General features: G+C 37.5%; 1 protein-coding gene across 1 annotated transcript in view; it reads left to right on the top strand.

The window, feature by feature from the left end:
- The window catches only part of GNAQ (G protein subunit alpha q), a 323,836-nt gene that overhangs the window by 112,645 nt on the left and 193,064 nt on the right, over positions 1-18,127 (top strand). The window contains exon 2 of the mRNA XM_025359109.1: positions 4,775-4,959. Coding sequence (XP_025214894.1) covers positions 4,775-4,959 — 185 coding nt within the window. The remainder of the gene's footprint in view (positions 1-4,774; positions 4,960-18,127) is intronic.

The raw sequence follows: 18,127 nt of genomic DNA, 5'->3' as shown, positions 1-18,127 counted from the left end.
TGACCTCGTGATCCACCCGTCTCGGCCTCCCAAAGTGCTGGGATTACAGGCATGAGCCACCGCGCCTGGCCCTGATGTGATGTATTCTAACAGTTTACAAAGTGATACACTATCACAGTATGTTGAGTTTGTGTTTGATGTTTGTTCTGATGGAAGGAGATATGAAATGAACTGGGGATTGCTATCTGTGCTTTATCCTGATCTAGCGAGTAGGGAAGAAAAATTAGTATTCCTTACAGCCAATTATGCACACTGGATGAAGTGGCCTTTTTCATAGCATGGTTCTTAAATAGTCTTATTTCTGGGTAATCTCATTTCTGGGTATTTAGATGAGCTGGGATAAGGAAAGGCAGAGTACTTGCCTGAAGGTACAAATAACTTTTATGGGGATATTTTCAAGTCATATTTATGTAGACCATTGAAAGAAAGAGCAGGGTTTTTCCTGGGACTCACACCCTTGTGTGTGTTCATTTGCTTGTTAAAGTTATTAAATAACTTGATTGGGGATATATTTAAACTAGCAAAAATGAGATCCTTATCCCTCCGCCAGACTTTTTATGTAAGGGCTTGTTGCTAGATTTTATAGTACCAGTGGTCTTGGAAACAGAGTCATATTTCTTTAGATTGGTCAGAGTTATTTGTGCTTTTCATTGCCCTATGCTGTGAAAAGACGTTAGTCATCACTGCATTCTTGAAATAATCTACTAGTAGAAAAGTCTGCTTTTTTTCATTCAGAGATAGAGAATTGTGAAGTCTCTTATACTTTTCCTTTTCATGTGGCCTTAGGAAACAACATAATTTTATGTAATTTGGGAACAGCTGTTTTTTTATTATACCAAAATTTTTCATACTAATCAGGACTAGATTGTTAAAATGTCCATTTCAAACTCAGAGTATTGTATAATTCTATAAAAATAGGAGAATGACACATGAAATTTGGCTTATACATTTGTTAAGAATAATTCATTTATCTGTCATATAACTGTATGGAACAAAGAAGCTGAGATTTTTTCTTTGTTGATGTTTTAGTCCATATGCATTTGGCCTTCCCTATTTGCGGGTTCCATATCCATGGATTCAACCAATGTTGGATAGAAAATATTGTATAAAAACCATAAAAACAATACAACAGTAAAAATAATACAAATGACAATACAGTATGACAGCTATTTACATAGCATTTACATTGTATTAGGTATTACAATTTAGAGATATTTTAAAGTATATGGGGGATGTGTATAGGTTATATGCAAATATTATACCATTTTATATCAGGGACTTGAGCACCCTTGGGTTTTGGTGTCCAAAGAGGGGAATTCTGAAACCAATCCCTCGTGGATACCAATGTATGACTGTGCTTTTTGGCTGAATTCTGTTCTAGTGCCAAATAATACCTTAATTTCCTACTTGTATTACTCTACCTACAATATGTGCATCATGCAGATTTTTCTTACGCGAAGGTTTGCCTTCACTTTGAATTCACAACATTTGTATAATAAAATCAAAGTGTAAACATTAAGTTCTTGAGTGAAATTTACCTGGAACTTAGGGCTGGTCAATTGGAAGATGGCACCAAGATTCAAAATGGGTTCCTTTAATTGAAATAATATTCAGAAATTCGAAATTAGCTTAAAGGGAGAAAAAAATGGGTTTAGTCAAAGCCCGGATGAGATATTTTTAAATTGTGGGCAATAGAAGTGAATTATCCTGGATTTAGAATAGTTGTGAAAATCATGCCCAGCCCTGTTTCTTTATCATGATTGGCTTCCAGAAGTGGGTCATGAGAATGAGTTACTGAATAGAAAACACTTTGTAAATAAAAGATTTATAGAGAACAGGACAGAGGAGAAAGAGAGGATGCCCTCCATTCCCTTGTATTCCTTGTCCTTCATCTGATTGGTATTTGTACTAGTCAGAGTTCCAGAAGGAAGCGGATGGCACACTCCAGTGTGGGGATTGAGGAGTGGAGTAGGTGTAAGTAACTTGTATGAGCTGGTGCAGTTACCTGGGGCCAAGCAATAGCTGGACAAGGCAGCAGTTGTTGCAACCCAGAGAGAGCAGCAGTATGGAGAGGGCCACCTAGCAGGAGCTGGAACCTCTTGAAGTCAACATAGCACACCTGTGCTTACTGCAGAGAGGAAGCTAGGAGAATAAATGCCCTTTCCTTTTTCTCCTGCTCTCTGGTTTCCTGTTGGCTAAACCCAAGCAGAAGGCAGAGTATAACAAAGCTGTTGAAATCCCTATTGGTCAGCCTCCTGGGGGTACCCAACAAGATGAGATGGTGGAGAAAGGATCCCTGGGTGTGTTTCTGGCAACAGGAAAATATCTTGGGGTTGATTGATTGTTTTTTCTTTTCTTTTCTTTTAATTTCTCCTAATTCACTTATCAGTCACATGTTTGGCCCCTACTTGGAGTCTACATTAGTGTGATATCCAGTGTGTGGACAGTGGCCAGGGACTTGGTGACTGGATCCAAAGAAGTGCCAAATGTTGACTGCTCTTGCCCAAAGTGATTTCAATTAAACACATACCAGTGTGCTTATACTTCATGTGATACTTTCTCTTTTTTTGTGGGGGTAGGGTAGTTACAAGTATATGCAGGTGACCAGGAGAAAAAAGGTCCTGTTGCCTGATATTAACCTCACAAATCAGGATTTCTTCTGTTTTTATTGTGAATTAATGGTTGTTTACACTTAGGCCCTCAGAGCAAGCCTTTGGCTGTGGGATCGTGATAATAAAGAAGCAATCTATGGGAGAGTAAATATACTAGTTTCTGCAAATCATTGGTTGATAATGAGAAACAATTTTGTAGCTTCATTTCTATTAGAGAGATGGTAGGTTTCAGCCACTTTATGCTTTTGTCCACTATTCGTGGTTGGAATTATAAAATACTCATTTTAAACTTTCTGAATTAATCCTGTTAAATTGGGGTGATAGCATTCACATTACAGCTGTTAGTTTATATTTCTACGAGTTCCAGATCATTTTACTAAAAGTAATAGGGAAATTATTATAAAGGAATCAGCCACTGCAGGACTCTATGGCTAGAAATACCTTTCATTGTAACTGTGTGAGGGCTATGTATTTACCAAGACATCTGCAGTCATTTAAGAGGCTTCTATGAAAACTGTAATACTTAATTGAAATTTTGTGATTGTTTATAAAGATAGTAATGAAATCCAACCATCAGAAAAACAAAATGAATTTAGGACAGATGGCGTATTACTAGCTTTTATTTTTTTTCTCCCTCCTTCCTTCCTTCTCTCTCTTCCTTCTTTCCTTCCTTTCTTTCTCTCTTCCTTTCCTTCCCTTTCTTTCTTTGTTTTTCTCAGCTTTGTAGTGAGGAAATGGCATTAAGGACCCTGGTGATAATGGCCATTCTGTGTTTCATTCTGTTATTCCGTCTTTAATATCCAAGTTGGCACTTTTATTTTCTTCATATTTTTGGGGTAAGATAAAGACAGTTACTGTTTTGGAGATCTCAAGGAAATTTGAGAGGGAGTGAGAAACAGGCCCTGAGAAAGGACACATGAAAATGACCACTTACATTTAGAAAAAGGAAGTTTTTAGATTTGGATTCATTGTAGAAGCAATATGCTGTCATATTTGTGAAGTGATCCCATTTTTCTGTCTTGTCTTCTTCCCAGCGACATGCATAGCTCTGTTAGGGATTACCTTCAGGCTTATGGTAACAGAAAAGTAATATTGAAGATGTGAAAAAGGAGATAGCACAGAAAGAAAAAAAGCTAATCACAATAAAAAGAAGGAAAAAAAGCTAATCACAATAAATTTCTATATAATGTTACTAGTCAAGAATGGGGAGAGGGAAGAAGAACCACCGTTGCTTTCCTGAATTAGGTGATTCCTTGGAATGACTCAGTCAACCAGCCCCCTACCAGAAATAAATTCGGGGGATATGTGGTATCTAGAAAAATGATTCTTCTTCTTGCCTTACCAGGATACTGTGTTCTTATGCCTCATTTTAATATTGGAGAAAATGGGCTGGGTGTTGGGAGGCAAGGCTGGTGCACCCCTTGAGGCTAGGAGTTCACAGCCAGCCCAGTCAACCTAGTGAGAACCTGTCTCTACAGAAATTTAAAAAAAAAAAAAAAAAAATTAGCTGGGCATGGTAGTGCATGCTTGTAGTTCCAGCTACTTGGGAGGCTGAGGTGGGAGGATCAAGAGACTGAGATGCGATTTCTTTATCTTAGGAGTTCAAGGCTGCAGTAAGCTATGATCACACCACTGCGTTCCAGAGCAAGACCCTGTGTCTAAAAAAATTAAAATAGGGAACATGTCTAGAAATTTTTAGGCCTTTTTTTTCTTATCTCTGTCTGAATACCTTTTGTGTAAGTGCGCTGTCATTTCCAGATTCAAATCCTGGCTAATCAACCCAGTGTCCTGGAAGCGTTTCAGATATTCTCCAGGGAACAGAGCTTTATCAGGTTTTACCACGTTCAAAAGATGCTGTTGTCATTGTTTCTTGCAAGATACATGGTTACAAATGACTATTAAAATTCAGTGCTGAGTGGTTTCCAAAGAGGTGACAGGTTTGGGTTTTTTGTTGTTGTTGTTGGAGGTCATCTGCCTTTGAAATATACTCTCTCCCTCTAATTTTGCTGAATGTTCACCATAGGTAGCGTTTCCAATTCTAGAATTGCTCCTCTCAGCAGGCCATCTGGGGATGCTAAATCCAAGGCATGGTATTTGGTTTAGTTATCTGAGAGACTGAGATGGCGCTGTGGTCTGATGAGCTGCTATTGTTCCTCTTTCAGGGACAGGAGAGAGTGGCAAGAGTACGTTTATCAAGCAGATGAGAATCATCCATGGGTCAGGATACTCTGATGAAGATAAAAGGGGCTTCACCAAGCTGGTGTATCAGAACATCTTCACGGCCATGCAGGCCATGATCAGAGCCATGGACACACTCAAGATCCCGTACAAGTATGAGCACAATAAGGTAGGTGCGACTCTTCATCGGAGCAGTCGGCTGAATGGTCCAGGTGTTCACAATAGTGTGACAACACGAGTAGCGTCTTCACATGTCTGGAGTGCATAGGGGGATTTGGAAATATACATTTTCCATCCCATCATAAATGAGACTTTTAATAGATAATAAGTTTTTGATAAATGTCTTTTTCTTAAACCTCTAGAGTTACACCTATAAAAAACAGATTTTTATTTTTAGTGATATCAATGAAAGGCATATTTGGATGTTCAGCAATAAATATTTTCAGGTTTAAAATTTGGGGAAGCACATTATGTTAAGGAGACAGTTTGTTAAGTATCATAAATTGGCCAAAGTCAGGGATTTCAAAGAAGTGGTGGTGGCCTTGCTTTTTAACAAATTGAAAAAAGAATGAAAACAGCTTAAAACCATTCAGTCTGGTTTAATTTTGAATTTTGTGATTTTCTTTCAGTAGTACCACAGGCTTCATTTGATTTCAAAATAGGCCCATCGATCACTTCCAATAACCTTTCCAACACATTTCCCTGCCATTGTGTTAAAGTAACAGAAACTTCTAAAACCACTTGAAAAAGGATTGGGGAAAAACCCCTCAAAGTTTAGCTTTTTAGAAAATAAGCACACTTCCAGTATCCTCTAGCATTATTTCTTGGTTGAAGTAAAATACCATCCCCCTTCTCCCCAACATGAAAATAAATGCTATAATTGCTCATCCTCTAAATATTAAAGAGATGTAATACCAAACAAGATTGGTATATCTGAGAGTTGCCCATGTTTGAATTTATGCTGCAGTTGTCCTGCATAAAGCTCGTAGGCAGGACCTGGACCTGCACCCAGGGTGTGACTGTCTGTGCTGAGGTCCCCAGCCCGAGGGAAGGGATATCTATTTGGAATTTGTTAGAAATGTCTTTGTTGTCTTCAAAAGTCTTCGTTGCCTTCCTGTTAATCAATACATCCCCTATAGGGTGCAGTCTTTGCTCCTCAGGGATTTTAGGTATGCTGATCCTGTACGTAAGCCTTGCCTTTTGTTGATAAAACCCTGCATTTATACCTGTAATTATTTTAGAGCCTTCAATAAGAAATTTTCATTCTCTCAGTACTTTTGATAAATCTGTGAAGGATGTTTCCATGTACCAAGATCAGTAGGCAATAGCAAGAAGTTGGGATGTCCAGTGGGACTCATAGATTTAACTCACAAAATGAACCCACAGCTAAAATAAGGCAATTCTGTATACCTTTGCCTCTGTTATCATCCAAAGGCTTCTATAATAAAATACCAAATCATCTGAAAATCAGGCATTTGTTTTTCGTAGATGGTTCCGTGAAATTAACACTGGTTTCTTACCTAACTGATACTTTCATACCTGGTTTTCCAGTGGCAACAGGAATCTTTCCACAAATAGCAAAGAGACCTACCACAAATAATTCCTCCTGCTTTTATTTTCAAGAGTGAAAAAGAACTGGGCAAGTTTTTGAGCCCAGGAACATGGTAATTGAGCCAGAGTAAGCTGCATGGATACATCTAAGTAGTCTGAATTTGAGAGAATCAGGGTTCTCCCTGCCCCAAGAAATCTCAGTGGTTTTTGAAATCGTTAGCATGCTTGTTTCCTTGTAGTTGTAATTGTGTTTATTTTGTTTGTTGTTTATTTTTTTAATACCAGTGAGTTTTCCAGTTTACAGTCAGTTGGTAATACGATGATCTTATGAATTCTGCCTGACTTACCATATGTGTGCTATTGTTTTTTATATATACATACCATAGTGCCAATTTACACACTAAAATATAATCTCCCTGAATTTTATCCCCCAAAATCTTATTTCTTAGATGTTCCAGAAGAATCCTTCAGGACCTTGCCCTGTTGGTAGATTTTCATATGAAGATCATTTATTATACAGTCATGTAGATGTTAAAGATGGGGTGGAATTTATGCCTTATTCATGTAACACATTGAAGAATATTTAACACTGTGTGTTATTTGAACTTTTCATGTCAAAATTTTTTTTTTTTTTTTTTTTTTTTGAGACGGAGGCTTGCTCTGTCATCAGGCTGGAGTTCAGTGGCGCGATCTCAGCTCACTGCAACCTCCGCCTCTCAGGTTCAAGTGATTCTCCTGCCTCAGCTTCCCAAGTAGCTGGGACTACAGGCACGCACCACCACACCCAGCTAATTTTTGTATTTTTAGTAGAAACGGGGTTTCACCATGTTGACCAGGATGGTCTTGATCTCTTGACCTCGTGATCTGCCCGCCTCAGCCTCCCAAAGTGTTGGGATTGCAGGCATGAGCCACCGCGCCCGGCCTCATGTCAGTTCTCATTGAGTAGACATTACTGTGTTGAATACTATTCAGTTATAAATTGACATCATAAAAAGTTACAATATATGAGTTTTCCTCGGATACCATAATTATCCTCATAAATCCTCCTACATATCATGACTTTAGTGTGTGATGACCTCCCAATTTCCCATGTTTAACCCCCTTTCATTCATGATACAAATGACTTTCACGTTTGTTTCTTTTTCTCTATATCATATACATGTTCTAAAGTGTCACTCTCCCCTTGCTTCATCCATTAACTTTCTGAACTCTGCCCACTCGTTGCCTTTGTTTATGCTTGTTAAGGACATCATGTCTACTCCTTCCTGTGCAGCATAGCGACCTCTTCTTCCTAGAGTTCTGTAATCACCTGCCAACCCCTCATAGTGCTAAGTAATCCTACCCTTCTTTAGCATATCCATAGTGAAGTGTTCGTTATTGCCTAGCTTGTATTGATTATGGTGACTTGGGTGTTGATCTTATTTTCATCACTAGATTCTGAGCTCCTTGAAAGTCAGTCTTCATCAGTTCCATCTTTGCATTCTTCATTGTCCCTGGCATTATATCTTGTACATAGTAGGTGCTCAAAAAATACTTCTCTTTGAATAGGTAAATTATTTGTGGCCAGGTATGGTGACTCACGCCTGTAATCCTAGCACTTTTGGAGGCTAAGGCGGGCGGATCACCTGAGGTCAGGAGTTTGAGACCAGCCTGGCTAACATGGTAACCCCGTCTCTACTAAAAGTAAAAAATTAGCCAGGCATTTTGGCACATGCCTGTAATCCCAGCTGCTTGGGAGGCTGAGGCAGGAGAATTGCTTGAACCCTGGAGGCGGAGGTTGCAGTGAGCTGAGATGATGCCACTACACTGCAGCCTGGGCAACAGAGCAAGACTCCATCTCAAAAAAAAAAAAAAAATTATTTGTGAGCTTAACAATTGAGAGTCTCCTCGTCTGCCCCAAAGTTGTCGAAATGATTATTCAAATCAACAAATAACTCTTGACATCTCTATGCATAAGGGAATAAATGCTGTATACTGTCAGGGATGCAGAAAAGTTCCATCAGGGCTGGACAGAAATTTACAATCCAGAAAGGGAGAAGGGCAGATCTGAGGGAGGGGCACATTGGGGAGAAGGAATGGCTATAGTAAATGATCAGAAGGGATTTGTATGTGATGTAGATATCTGCCAATTTAGCTTGAGTGGAATTCTTGTAGAGGAGGACTAGAAAATGGTTTAGGATGTTTCATGAACGATTTTGCATCTGGGCTAAATTTGGCTTTTATTTTCTGTGTTTATTATCTTAATAATAATATTTTATGTTTTGGTTAGAATTTCCTGTAGAAATTTCTGGTTACAAAGGTATATTATAATTTATAAATAGTCTAAGGAATTTGGTGTATATTTGATTAACAGTTACATGGAGGTATCACATTCTGATTTATATTATTGTGACACTAAAGATATAAAATAAATAACTATTTTGGAAATTTGGCTTTAAAACAACCATTTGATTTTTTTAGTAAAGCTTCTCTGCACCCATCATCATGTTGGCCATAATCTATAGTAGCATAAATGAAGATACTTTCTAACATTGTCCAGCATAACTTTGTACTTGGCTTTTGAGCTCCTGTATTTTATAAAGCAAAGCATGGCCTATACGTTATATGAGGTCTTTTGAACTGGGGAAGTGTTCAGTTTTGTTTGCTGTGAAATTGGTTCGACTTCAGGAATGCCACCCCAGAGTGACTGAGGTTTCATTTGCCGCTGCTTCCTTGTTATTGCTTGAACCGATAGTCCTGCCTGGTTAGCTGGCCGGAGGATGCTGTGGTCAGGGGGAGTCCAATCCACAGTCTCTGGACAAAATGGTGTGACATTGCATGCCCTTTGTCAACAGATTGCAGAATTAGTAAGGAGCTTGTAATTGCACACTTTACCAAAAGAAATATGAATTCTTCCCCGAGTGTGTATCGGTTGTCCTGTTCTTGTACTTTTTTTTTTTTTTTGCCAAACAAGCACTGTTTATAGGTGAGCTGCTTGGACTCAGCCCAGGTGAGAGAAGACATACGTCTTAGGACTTCTGAATAGTCTGTGAACTAGGGCTTTTTTATTCCTAAATATTATTTTGCATTTTCCCTGAACACAAATATTGATAACTAGTGATAAAAAGGGATTAAGTATTTGTCACTCAGTCAAATCAAAAGCCATATTTAAGGCTCCATTAGGTGCAGGGCATTTGACTGTGAGATAACTCTGTCATTTCTTAGTTTCCAAAAGAAATAATTTTTATCCCTGTTATTTTATGGCTTCCTTTTTTTTTTTAAGTTTATTATTTGAAAACTTTTACTTTAGGTTCAGGGGCACATGTGCAGGTTTGTTAAATAGGTAAACTTGTGTCACGGAGGTTTGTTGTACAGAATATTTTGTTACCCAGGTACTAAGTCTAGTACCCAATAGTTATTTTTCTTCTTCCCCGCAACCGCCTTCCACCCTCTTTATACCGATGTGCTTTTCTGATGAATGTTTGCTTTGGTATTGAAATCAGCTCTTAATTAAAAAGGGAAGGACATAAAGTACCTGTGTTTATATGGCTAAGGAACTGTCTTGAGTTACAGCTGAGGGAGTGGATCTCAGGGTTTGGAATCCCTGATTTTTTACTGTCTGCACCTGGCAGTTGGGGTGCTTCCTGTGTTACCTGTTATTAGTTATTTCACATTTGTTTACCTTATTTTCTCAATCAGATTGAAAATTATCTTACACTAAGCAAGCTTCTTCCTTTATAATTCTTTATCTCCTCCATAACATGCCAGACATGTTGTAGAAGCTTTTGTTTATTGAGTGAATTACTCCAGATAGCGGATCATAGTATCCTTTGATAGTTGGCTTATAATCTCTATAAACTGTGAAATAAGGGTGGTATTGTGGCAATTTGAAAGTATTGATAGGCCATTGCTCCCTTTGCCAGTCCTGGGAAGAGAAAAGAATCTGATACAATGCTTCTTCATGTAGTGAATTTTAAGACAGTTGTCTAGGAGAACTCAGCCTCACCTTTGGTGAATGTTGAGTGGACGGTTGCACCTTTTTTTTCATAAACCAGTTTTTCCTTTTAGACTTGAAAGTCCTGATAACCAGGGCTCATTTAGCACCTCAGCTGCAGCTGTCTCTGACTAAATAGCCAGGCGTTTTGAGGCCTGACACCTGTGTTTCCCTTTCACCTAGCATGGAGGGGATATGAGAAGATGTATTGCTACAGTGCCTTTTGTCCTCTCTGAGCAATTCTGAGAAAGAACTTGTCACAGGAAAGTACCTCGTTAAACACATTTGGCACTTTCTGAATTTTCTGTACTTCTTGAATAATCCAATGTCCCAGAAGCCATTTTTCATTTTTCTGAAGAAAAATGTAGCCAAGATTCTGGAGAACTTGCTAACTTATTGTTGCCCTTGATCAAGGAATAAAACATTAGTACTTTGTTCAACATGAGTGAATTTTCTTAGCTTACAAAATGCCAATAGGCTGATTTCATTTTAATATTTCCCACCTATGTAATAGATACATAATAGAGGCAGAATTAATAAGTACATATTCTTATCTACCCCTCTGAAGAGCTATATCAGTTAAGGTTCTCTGCTTGCAAGCAACAGAAACCAACACTGGCTAACTTAAGTAGAAAATGAATTTATCTGAAAATGGACTCACTGGGAGAAAGGAGTAGAAGCTGAAGGGGCTCTTAGAAACTAGGGCAGGCTCAGGGAACTCATCTGTGAAATGGATGAATTCTGACCATTTCCAATGTTCTGTCACCCACCCAAGATTCAGATTTCTGGGAAAAAGTGCCGATTTGGAGCAGCCTGGTTTCTGTGCTAACTCTTTAGACGGGGAAGGCTCAACAACATGATTGACAGCCCCTGAGGGAAATACCGGTACAGTTGGTGGAAGAAGGGGAATGATGGTGGCACAAATTACAAATCTTCACTGCAAAAATACACAGCTTGAAAAATCAAATGACACATGAATTTTCCATAGAAGCAAGCCCTCTGATTTTACTTAGCATTTGCTAAGTCTTTGCTAAAATAAAATTTCTTACTCTGGAGTGGAAGGAAGTAAAGGGGTTAGTGACTTAGTTATATACGAAGTAGCTAGCTGAATTTGACCCTAAGGATTGAATATAATAACCTTGGGATTATCCCATTTCCCCCTCAGCCTCAATTGTTTTAACTCTCCAAGCCTTGAATTTCTCCATCTGTAGAATGGGACAAATAATAATAGGATTATTTCAAGGGTTAAATAGACAATGTATGTGAAAATGTCTCATAAATGATTTTTGAAAGTTTGGAAGTTATAAAAGGAATTGTCATTGTGTAGAGAATGAATACTACTAACCTTCCATCTTTTTAAAGAATGAAACAAAAAAACAATGTGACCAGATTTAGGAGGTATTTAAGGAAAACCTTAGAGTCACTTCAGAGTGACAGTCATTGAAATGGGATACCAAAAGAGGTACAGAAATCTCCTTTTCTGACTGTGTTCAAAATAGAATGTATTTTTAACATGTGAATTTCTTTAAAGCGCTTTTGCTAAAATAAAGCTGGGAATGTAGTAGACAACCTCTAAAATTCTTCTCAGCACTGTTTTTCTTCATGTTGATTTTCTAATTCTAAATCTCTAAAAAAGAGATGAAGCTGTTATTAAAATTATTTTCTTATATTTTGAAGCTTCTTCCTTTCTTGAACTTTGTCCCTTCTATAGCACCTATGAAAAATTTTTAAAAAGACAATAAACAACAGATTTGCTTTGACAGTGGTCTCCAGCCCAATAGAAATTTTTTTCTTTGTATCTAAATTCCATACGTGATTGCGTGATTGCAATGATTACATCTACGTTGATTTTTTTTTAAGTGTTCAAAAGTTCAATATCAGATTTTTTTTTTTTCAGTGTTTAGATATTCAATATCAGATGAAGGTTTTTGTGGGTGACAGTGATTTTAATTGGATTGTTGGCCACAGGGTACCAAAACAGCCTGTGCTTTTTCATAGGGAAACTTTCTACTCCTGCTTCTGTGAATCTTTGAGAGTTTTCTCATCTTTTTTTTTGTTTTTGGAGACGGAATTTCGCTCTTGTTGCGCAGGCTGGAGTGCAATGGTGTGATGCCGGCTCACCACAACCTCCACCTCCTGGGTTCAAGCGATTCTCCTACCTCAGCCTCCCAAGTAGCTGGGATTACAGGCATGCGCCACCACGCCTGTCTAATTTTTTGTATTTTTGGTAGAGATGGGGTTTCTCCATGTTGGTCAGGCTGATCTCGAGCTCCCGACCTCAGGTGATCCGCCCGCCTCAGACTCCCAAAGTGCTGGGATTACAGGGGTGAGCCACTGCACCCGGCCTCTTGGCTTTTTAATAGTCTAAAGGAATCTATGGACTTTTCATGGCCAATTTGATGAGTCAGCCACCTCTTTTTCTAAGATTGGTTTACTGCTTTCTCCCTTCTCTCCAGGGCTCTTGGGAGTTGAATCACCATGGAGTCTCTGGTAACTATATCAACTTCCAAAATCCCTTTCAATGATTTCCTTTCTCTTTTAATATCTTGCAGATACTTCCTAGCCATATTTTCTTCTCCTCCTTTTATCCTTGCAGTTCTTTATTCATTTTATACCCATGATGGCCATGTAAAAATAGCAGATGAATATGAGATTTTTAAAATTATTTCTTTTCTTGGGTAAAGTTAATCCGTAATCCCAAAGCATGCCATATTGCCTATCTAGGATGTACATCTAAGTTCATTTTCATCAGAGGAGGACTCTGAAACAAAAGAAGACTTCAGCAGTAGACTGAGACTGATTTTTTAAAATTTTTTGATAATAAAAAGATTTCAGAAAAATACAGAAGAGTTGCACATATCATCAGTATTGAGTCTCGTGTGTTTTTCCGTTGTCAATACATGTGTATCTAGATTTTTTGATCTGGATCAATATAACCATAACCTCAGAAGACTCTTCACGCTCCCTTCCAGTCAATACTCCCAAGTTCCGAAGGATGACCACTATCCTGACTTCTAGTAACATAGATTCGTTTTGTTAGTGTTTGATCTTGGTGTGAATAGAGGCATACAAAATATATATTCCTTTGTCTCTGGTTTATTTTACTCAACATTGTGTTTGTGGAATTCACCCACTTTGTTGACTTGAAATTCCTTTATTCTCGTTGCTATGTAATAGCAATGCCTCACAGAACTTTCTATGGTGATTAAAATGCTTTCTATCTCTTCTGTCCAATACAGTAGCCACTAGCTACAGGTGACTGTTGAGTTGTGAAATGTGCCTAGTATAACTGAGGAACTGAATTTTTACTTTTATTTAATCTTATTAATTTACATTTAAATTTACATGTGACCAGTAGCTACTGTACTGGACAGTACAGTTGTATGACATTTCATTTTATAAATATACTATAATTTGTTATATATATATATATAAAATTATATCGTATTATAAATTTGGGCATTTCTGGCTGATAAAAATACTGCAAATATAAACATTCCTGTAGCTGTCTTTGGTGAACATAAGTATGCATTTCTTTGGAGTATGTATCTAGCATTTGGAATTCCTGAGTCAGAAAGTATGCATATAATCAGTTTTAGTACGTAGATACTGCCAAAGAGTTTTCCAGGGTGATTGTACCAGTTTACATTCCCACAAACTGTGAGAGTTCTAGTTGCTCCACATCCTTGACAACATTTGATATTATTCTTTTTGTTTTAGTTATTCTCATGGCTGGTATTACTAGTTTTGGTTTGTTTTTGAGACTGGGTGTCAGCTATGTTGCCCAGGCTGTTCGAGAACTCCTGGGCTCAAGCAGTCCTCCCACCACAGCTAGGATTACAGGGGTGTACCACCTCACCCAGTAGTCTTTTTAATTTAGCTATTCTGATGACTGGATAGTGGTATCACATTGTTGTTTGAATTTGCATTTCTTTGATAACTAAGTGTCCTGAGCACTTTTTTTTAATATGTTTACTATTTGGTTATCTCTTATAGAATTAATTTTTTACCCTTTTTCCATTGGCTTGTCTGATTTCTCATCATTGGTTTGTAGGAGTTTCTTTTATATTAAGGACATACATCTTTGTTGAGTAAATGGATTACAAATGTCTATTTTGTAGCTTTTTATTTTCTTAATGGTTCTTTAGGTGAAAGTTCTCAATGGTAAGATTGCCCAGTTTATGATTTTTTCCTCTTCTAATAATTACTTTTTTGTGTCCTTTTAAAGTAATCTTTGCCTACTTAAGGTCATGTAGCTAATTTGCTGGATTTTCTTCTAAGTTCTTTATTGTTTTACATTTTACATTCAGATCTAAAATCCATTTCAGGTGGATTATAGAGTATGGTATGAGGTAAAGGTCAAGTTTTTGTGTTTTTTATCTGGATATGTAACCCAATTCATTTATTGAAATGACCAGCCTTTACCCACGGCAATACGGTGTCACCTTTGTCACAAATCAAGTGAATGTATATGTATGAGTTTGTTTCTGGATTCTCCATTCTGTTCCATTGGTCTATTTTCTATATCTTTGTGCCATTACTCTATTAATGTGCTCTATTAATGCCTAAGCTTTGCAATGTTTTAATATTGGGCAGCAGTAGAAGTCACTCAGCATTGTTTTCCTTCTTTGGGATTGCACAAGAGCTGAATTTATTCCTGTGTACTTTTAAGGAAGAGCATTTTTTTTAACTGGCAGGTAGATTTCCTAGGGTTAATCCAAATGTATTAATTGTTCTCTCTAATGCAAACATATTCCTTTTTCTTGAGGCCTCAGTTTATTTCCTTATCCAGACTGTGTTAGCTGCATAGCTCAGTAAAAGGACTTGTATTTCTCCTAGTTTGATAATATGGTTTCCTTTCTTAGATCAATGTCCTTATTTATGAAGGGTGATGGTGGCTTCATTATTATTCAGTGATGTTCTTTCTCACTTTAAACATTTCCTCTAATAAAGAGTTGGAACTGGACACTGAGTGCAATGGAGTTCTACAAATTCCCCTTCCACTAATCACTTTTTGGGCCAGCATGGCTCTACAGCACCAGATTTTGCATCAGAATCCCTTGAAGTTTCCTATCTTTACCATCTGTAGCATTTAGATTGAAAAGGCTTACCTGGGTTTTCTTTTTTTGTATTTTGTGATCTCAAGCTATTGGAAGTAGACCAATTCGTGTGGCTCAATATGAGTGCTAAAGTTACATTAGAAGGTAATGAAAACTGATTTTGCCGTTTTATTTGCTATAGTATTTTAATCCTGGTATGTAAAATTGTTATTCATTTGTGCCTAATGCTGATAATGGGAAGCAGCTCACTGTGGTAAGAGTAGGGGCATTAAGCACAGGTGCAACTGTAAACATATGTATCCACATACACACGTGTGTACACAAACTCATGAATGCCAGCAATGACCTTTGGACACTACATGGTGTATATATCTAGGAATAAAACTGATGGAAGTCCAGTATTATCTGTAAATTGTACACATGCAATGACTGTCTTTGCATAATGTTCCCCCAGCTTATGCTTGGTGGCTTATCTGCATTGTTATTCATCTCATCTCAAAGTAACCTAGCTCAGCTTGTCTTCAGTTCATTCACAGCTTCCACATCCACAGCTCAGTTCATCCTTAGCTAATCCACATCGTTTAAAATTGGATGAAAGGAAGAGAATTAATACTTGAGGGCAGAGATTGGGCCTTAATTACTTAAACCTAGTTCAGTATTTGACATATGGTTCTACTCTGTTGGATGAATTAATGAGTGAACATTTGTTGACTGTGATGGGTTTTGTGTACTTTGTGGTGTACACACAAGAACACAACTACTGGAGTCACACACGACTTGGTTTGAAACATACTCTACAACAAAACCATTGTGTGGTATTAAGCAACTTAATGTCTCTGAATTCCAGTTTTCTTATTTGTAAAATAGTGGTGATTCTAATGCCTGTTTCACAATGTGTTTTGAGAATTACATAGTCTGGAAAAGTTGAAAGTGTTGTCCATTGTTAAATGGAGATGATGTTCTTTAGTCATTCGACAAATGTTTGCTAAGTACCTCCTATGTTGTAGTTAACAGAAATTGATATGGCTGATTTTAAAAAAAATCAGTGAAATCAGTAATGTTCACTCTAAGGAACATTACTGATCAGTCCAAACACATGAGCGAACTCTGCGTTAGCAGTCTGGCTCTAAACTGCTCTCAGCTGCTTAGGCTAACCTGCGCAGAATGACCAGGAATTGACAGCCACCATATAAAACACATGTGGCATAGTTTAACGCATTTTAGTAGGAAGTTGTGAAGCTGGTCATTTGGCTGTTCTTGGTTAACTCCTGGCAAAGCATCAGATGGATACTTTTCTTGTTCTTTTAAACCAAATAATGTATTGTTTTCCTTTGTTAATTTTAAAACAATGCATCTATTTTCAACTAGAGAGGCAGAATATATTTGTTGGAGCCAAGGAAAGTGAATGCCTGAATAGAGGTCGAGGGAGGGTGTGAGAAATGTTGGGGCATTTCCTTCTCATTTTTACGCCACTGGAGAAGTCATCTCAGTGATGCACTTAGTTTTTGCTATTGTAGAAAATTAGGGTAGTGCTTACTTAATATTTAGTGAAGCAGTAGTTTCCTTCATTTTAATAACATGTATCAAAACTTAAAACTCTTGTTGCTTCTCAGAAATTGTAGTCTTATTCTTTATTATATTGTTTTACCCTAAATTACTTAAACCTGCTATGCAATTATGTTTTTTAAATAGTATGTTGTTTACCTACTCATGATTTTCATTAGTACAAGTGTGTATATCCAAACATGAGTATCAGCAATAAATGCACTTTAAAAAGTGACTTTTTATGTCATTTCGTGTTATATTATGCTTTTCCTTTCAAGAGAGGAAAAAAAGCTCTTCATTAATAGCTACAGTTATTCATTTTGGCTATTCCCATATAAATTTATGCTTTTACTACCTTTATTTTCCTGATTTTATGTTTCTTAAAGTGAATTTAAGAAGATACCTTTAAGTTATTGCTATTATTGCTACCACTTTGTAAGATGTATATGCAGGTTTTTTTTGTTTGTTTGTTTGTTTTTTTAACTGTCTTGTGTTATTTGTTAAAACTGAAATGTAACAGAGAGGACTGGCATATATCAAGAAATGTGATATCCCCGCTGAGATGAGCAGTAGTATTAGATTGGCTGGTAGGTTATCTGCTTCTGTCAATGTGCACACTTCCTTTGTGGTTAAAAAAAAAAAAGTATAACGGTTTTGAACTAAAAAGAAGACTGTACCGAGTGTTGTCGACATTGGCCTGTCTGTGAGGTGGTGAAAATTCCTTAAAGACAGTGCTTCTGTGGAAAGAGTTCATCTAATTAGGTGATTGTGTATGCATTCTCAAAAGCACTAGCCTAGTCTTTGGTCTCTTGACCGTCTTTAAGCCATTTTACTACCAGGCAGCTGGTGGATTGCAACAGGATGAGATTGTATAGCTGTTTGATCGTATTAATGGAACACTGCAGTCAACGTACCTCACTAAAGTTGGGGATTAAAATACTTCCAGATTCACTTGTCTTTTAGTTGACCTTGATCCTTGGCATAAAATAATCAATACCATATGCTTTGTGGGTGGCCTGCATCAGTGTTGTGCAGTTTTTTGCCAGCCATGGAGAAGAATGGTGGCCCAGAGGAAGGGGTGCCTTTTTCTCTCGACAGCACTCTCTTTTTGCCAGACTGTATACACAGAAAGTGGAGAGGTGGGTACATTATTCTAATATGCATAGAAGTGCCACATACTGCAGTGACAGCTTTGGGTCTTCCTAACT

The sequence above is a fragment of the Theropithecus gelada genome, chromosome 15, assembly GCF_003255815.1.
Source record: "Theropithecus gelada isolate Dixy chromosome 15, Tgel_1.0, whole genome shotgun sequence".
NCBI lineage: Eukaryota > Metazoa > Chordata > Mammalia > Primates > Cercopithecidae > Theropithecus > Theropithecus gelada.
This window is presented reverse-complemented; position numbering and strand designations above follow the sequence as displayed.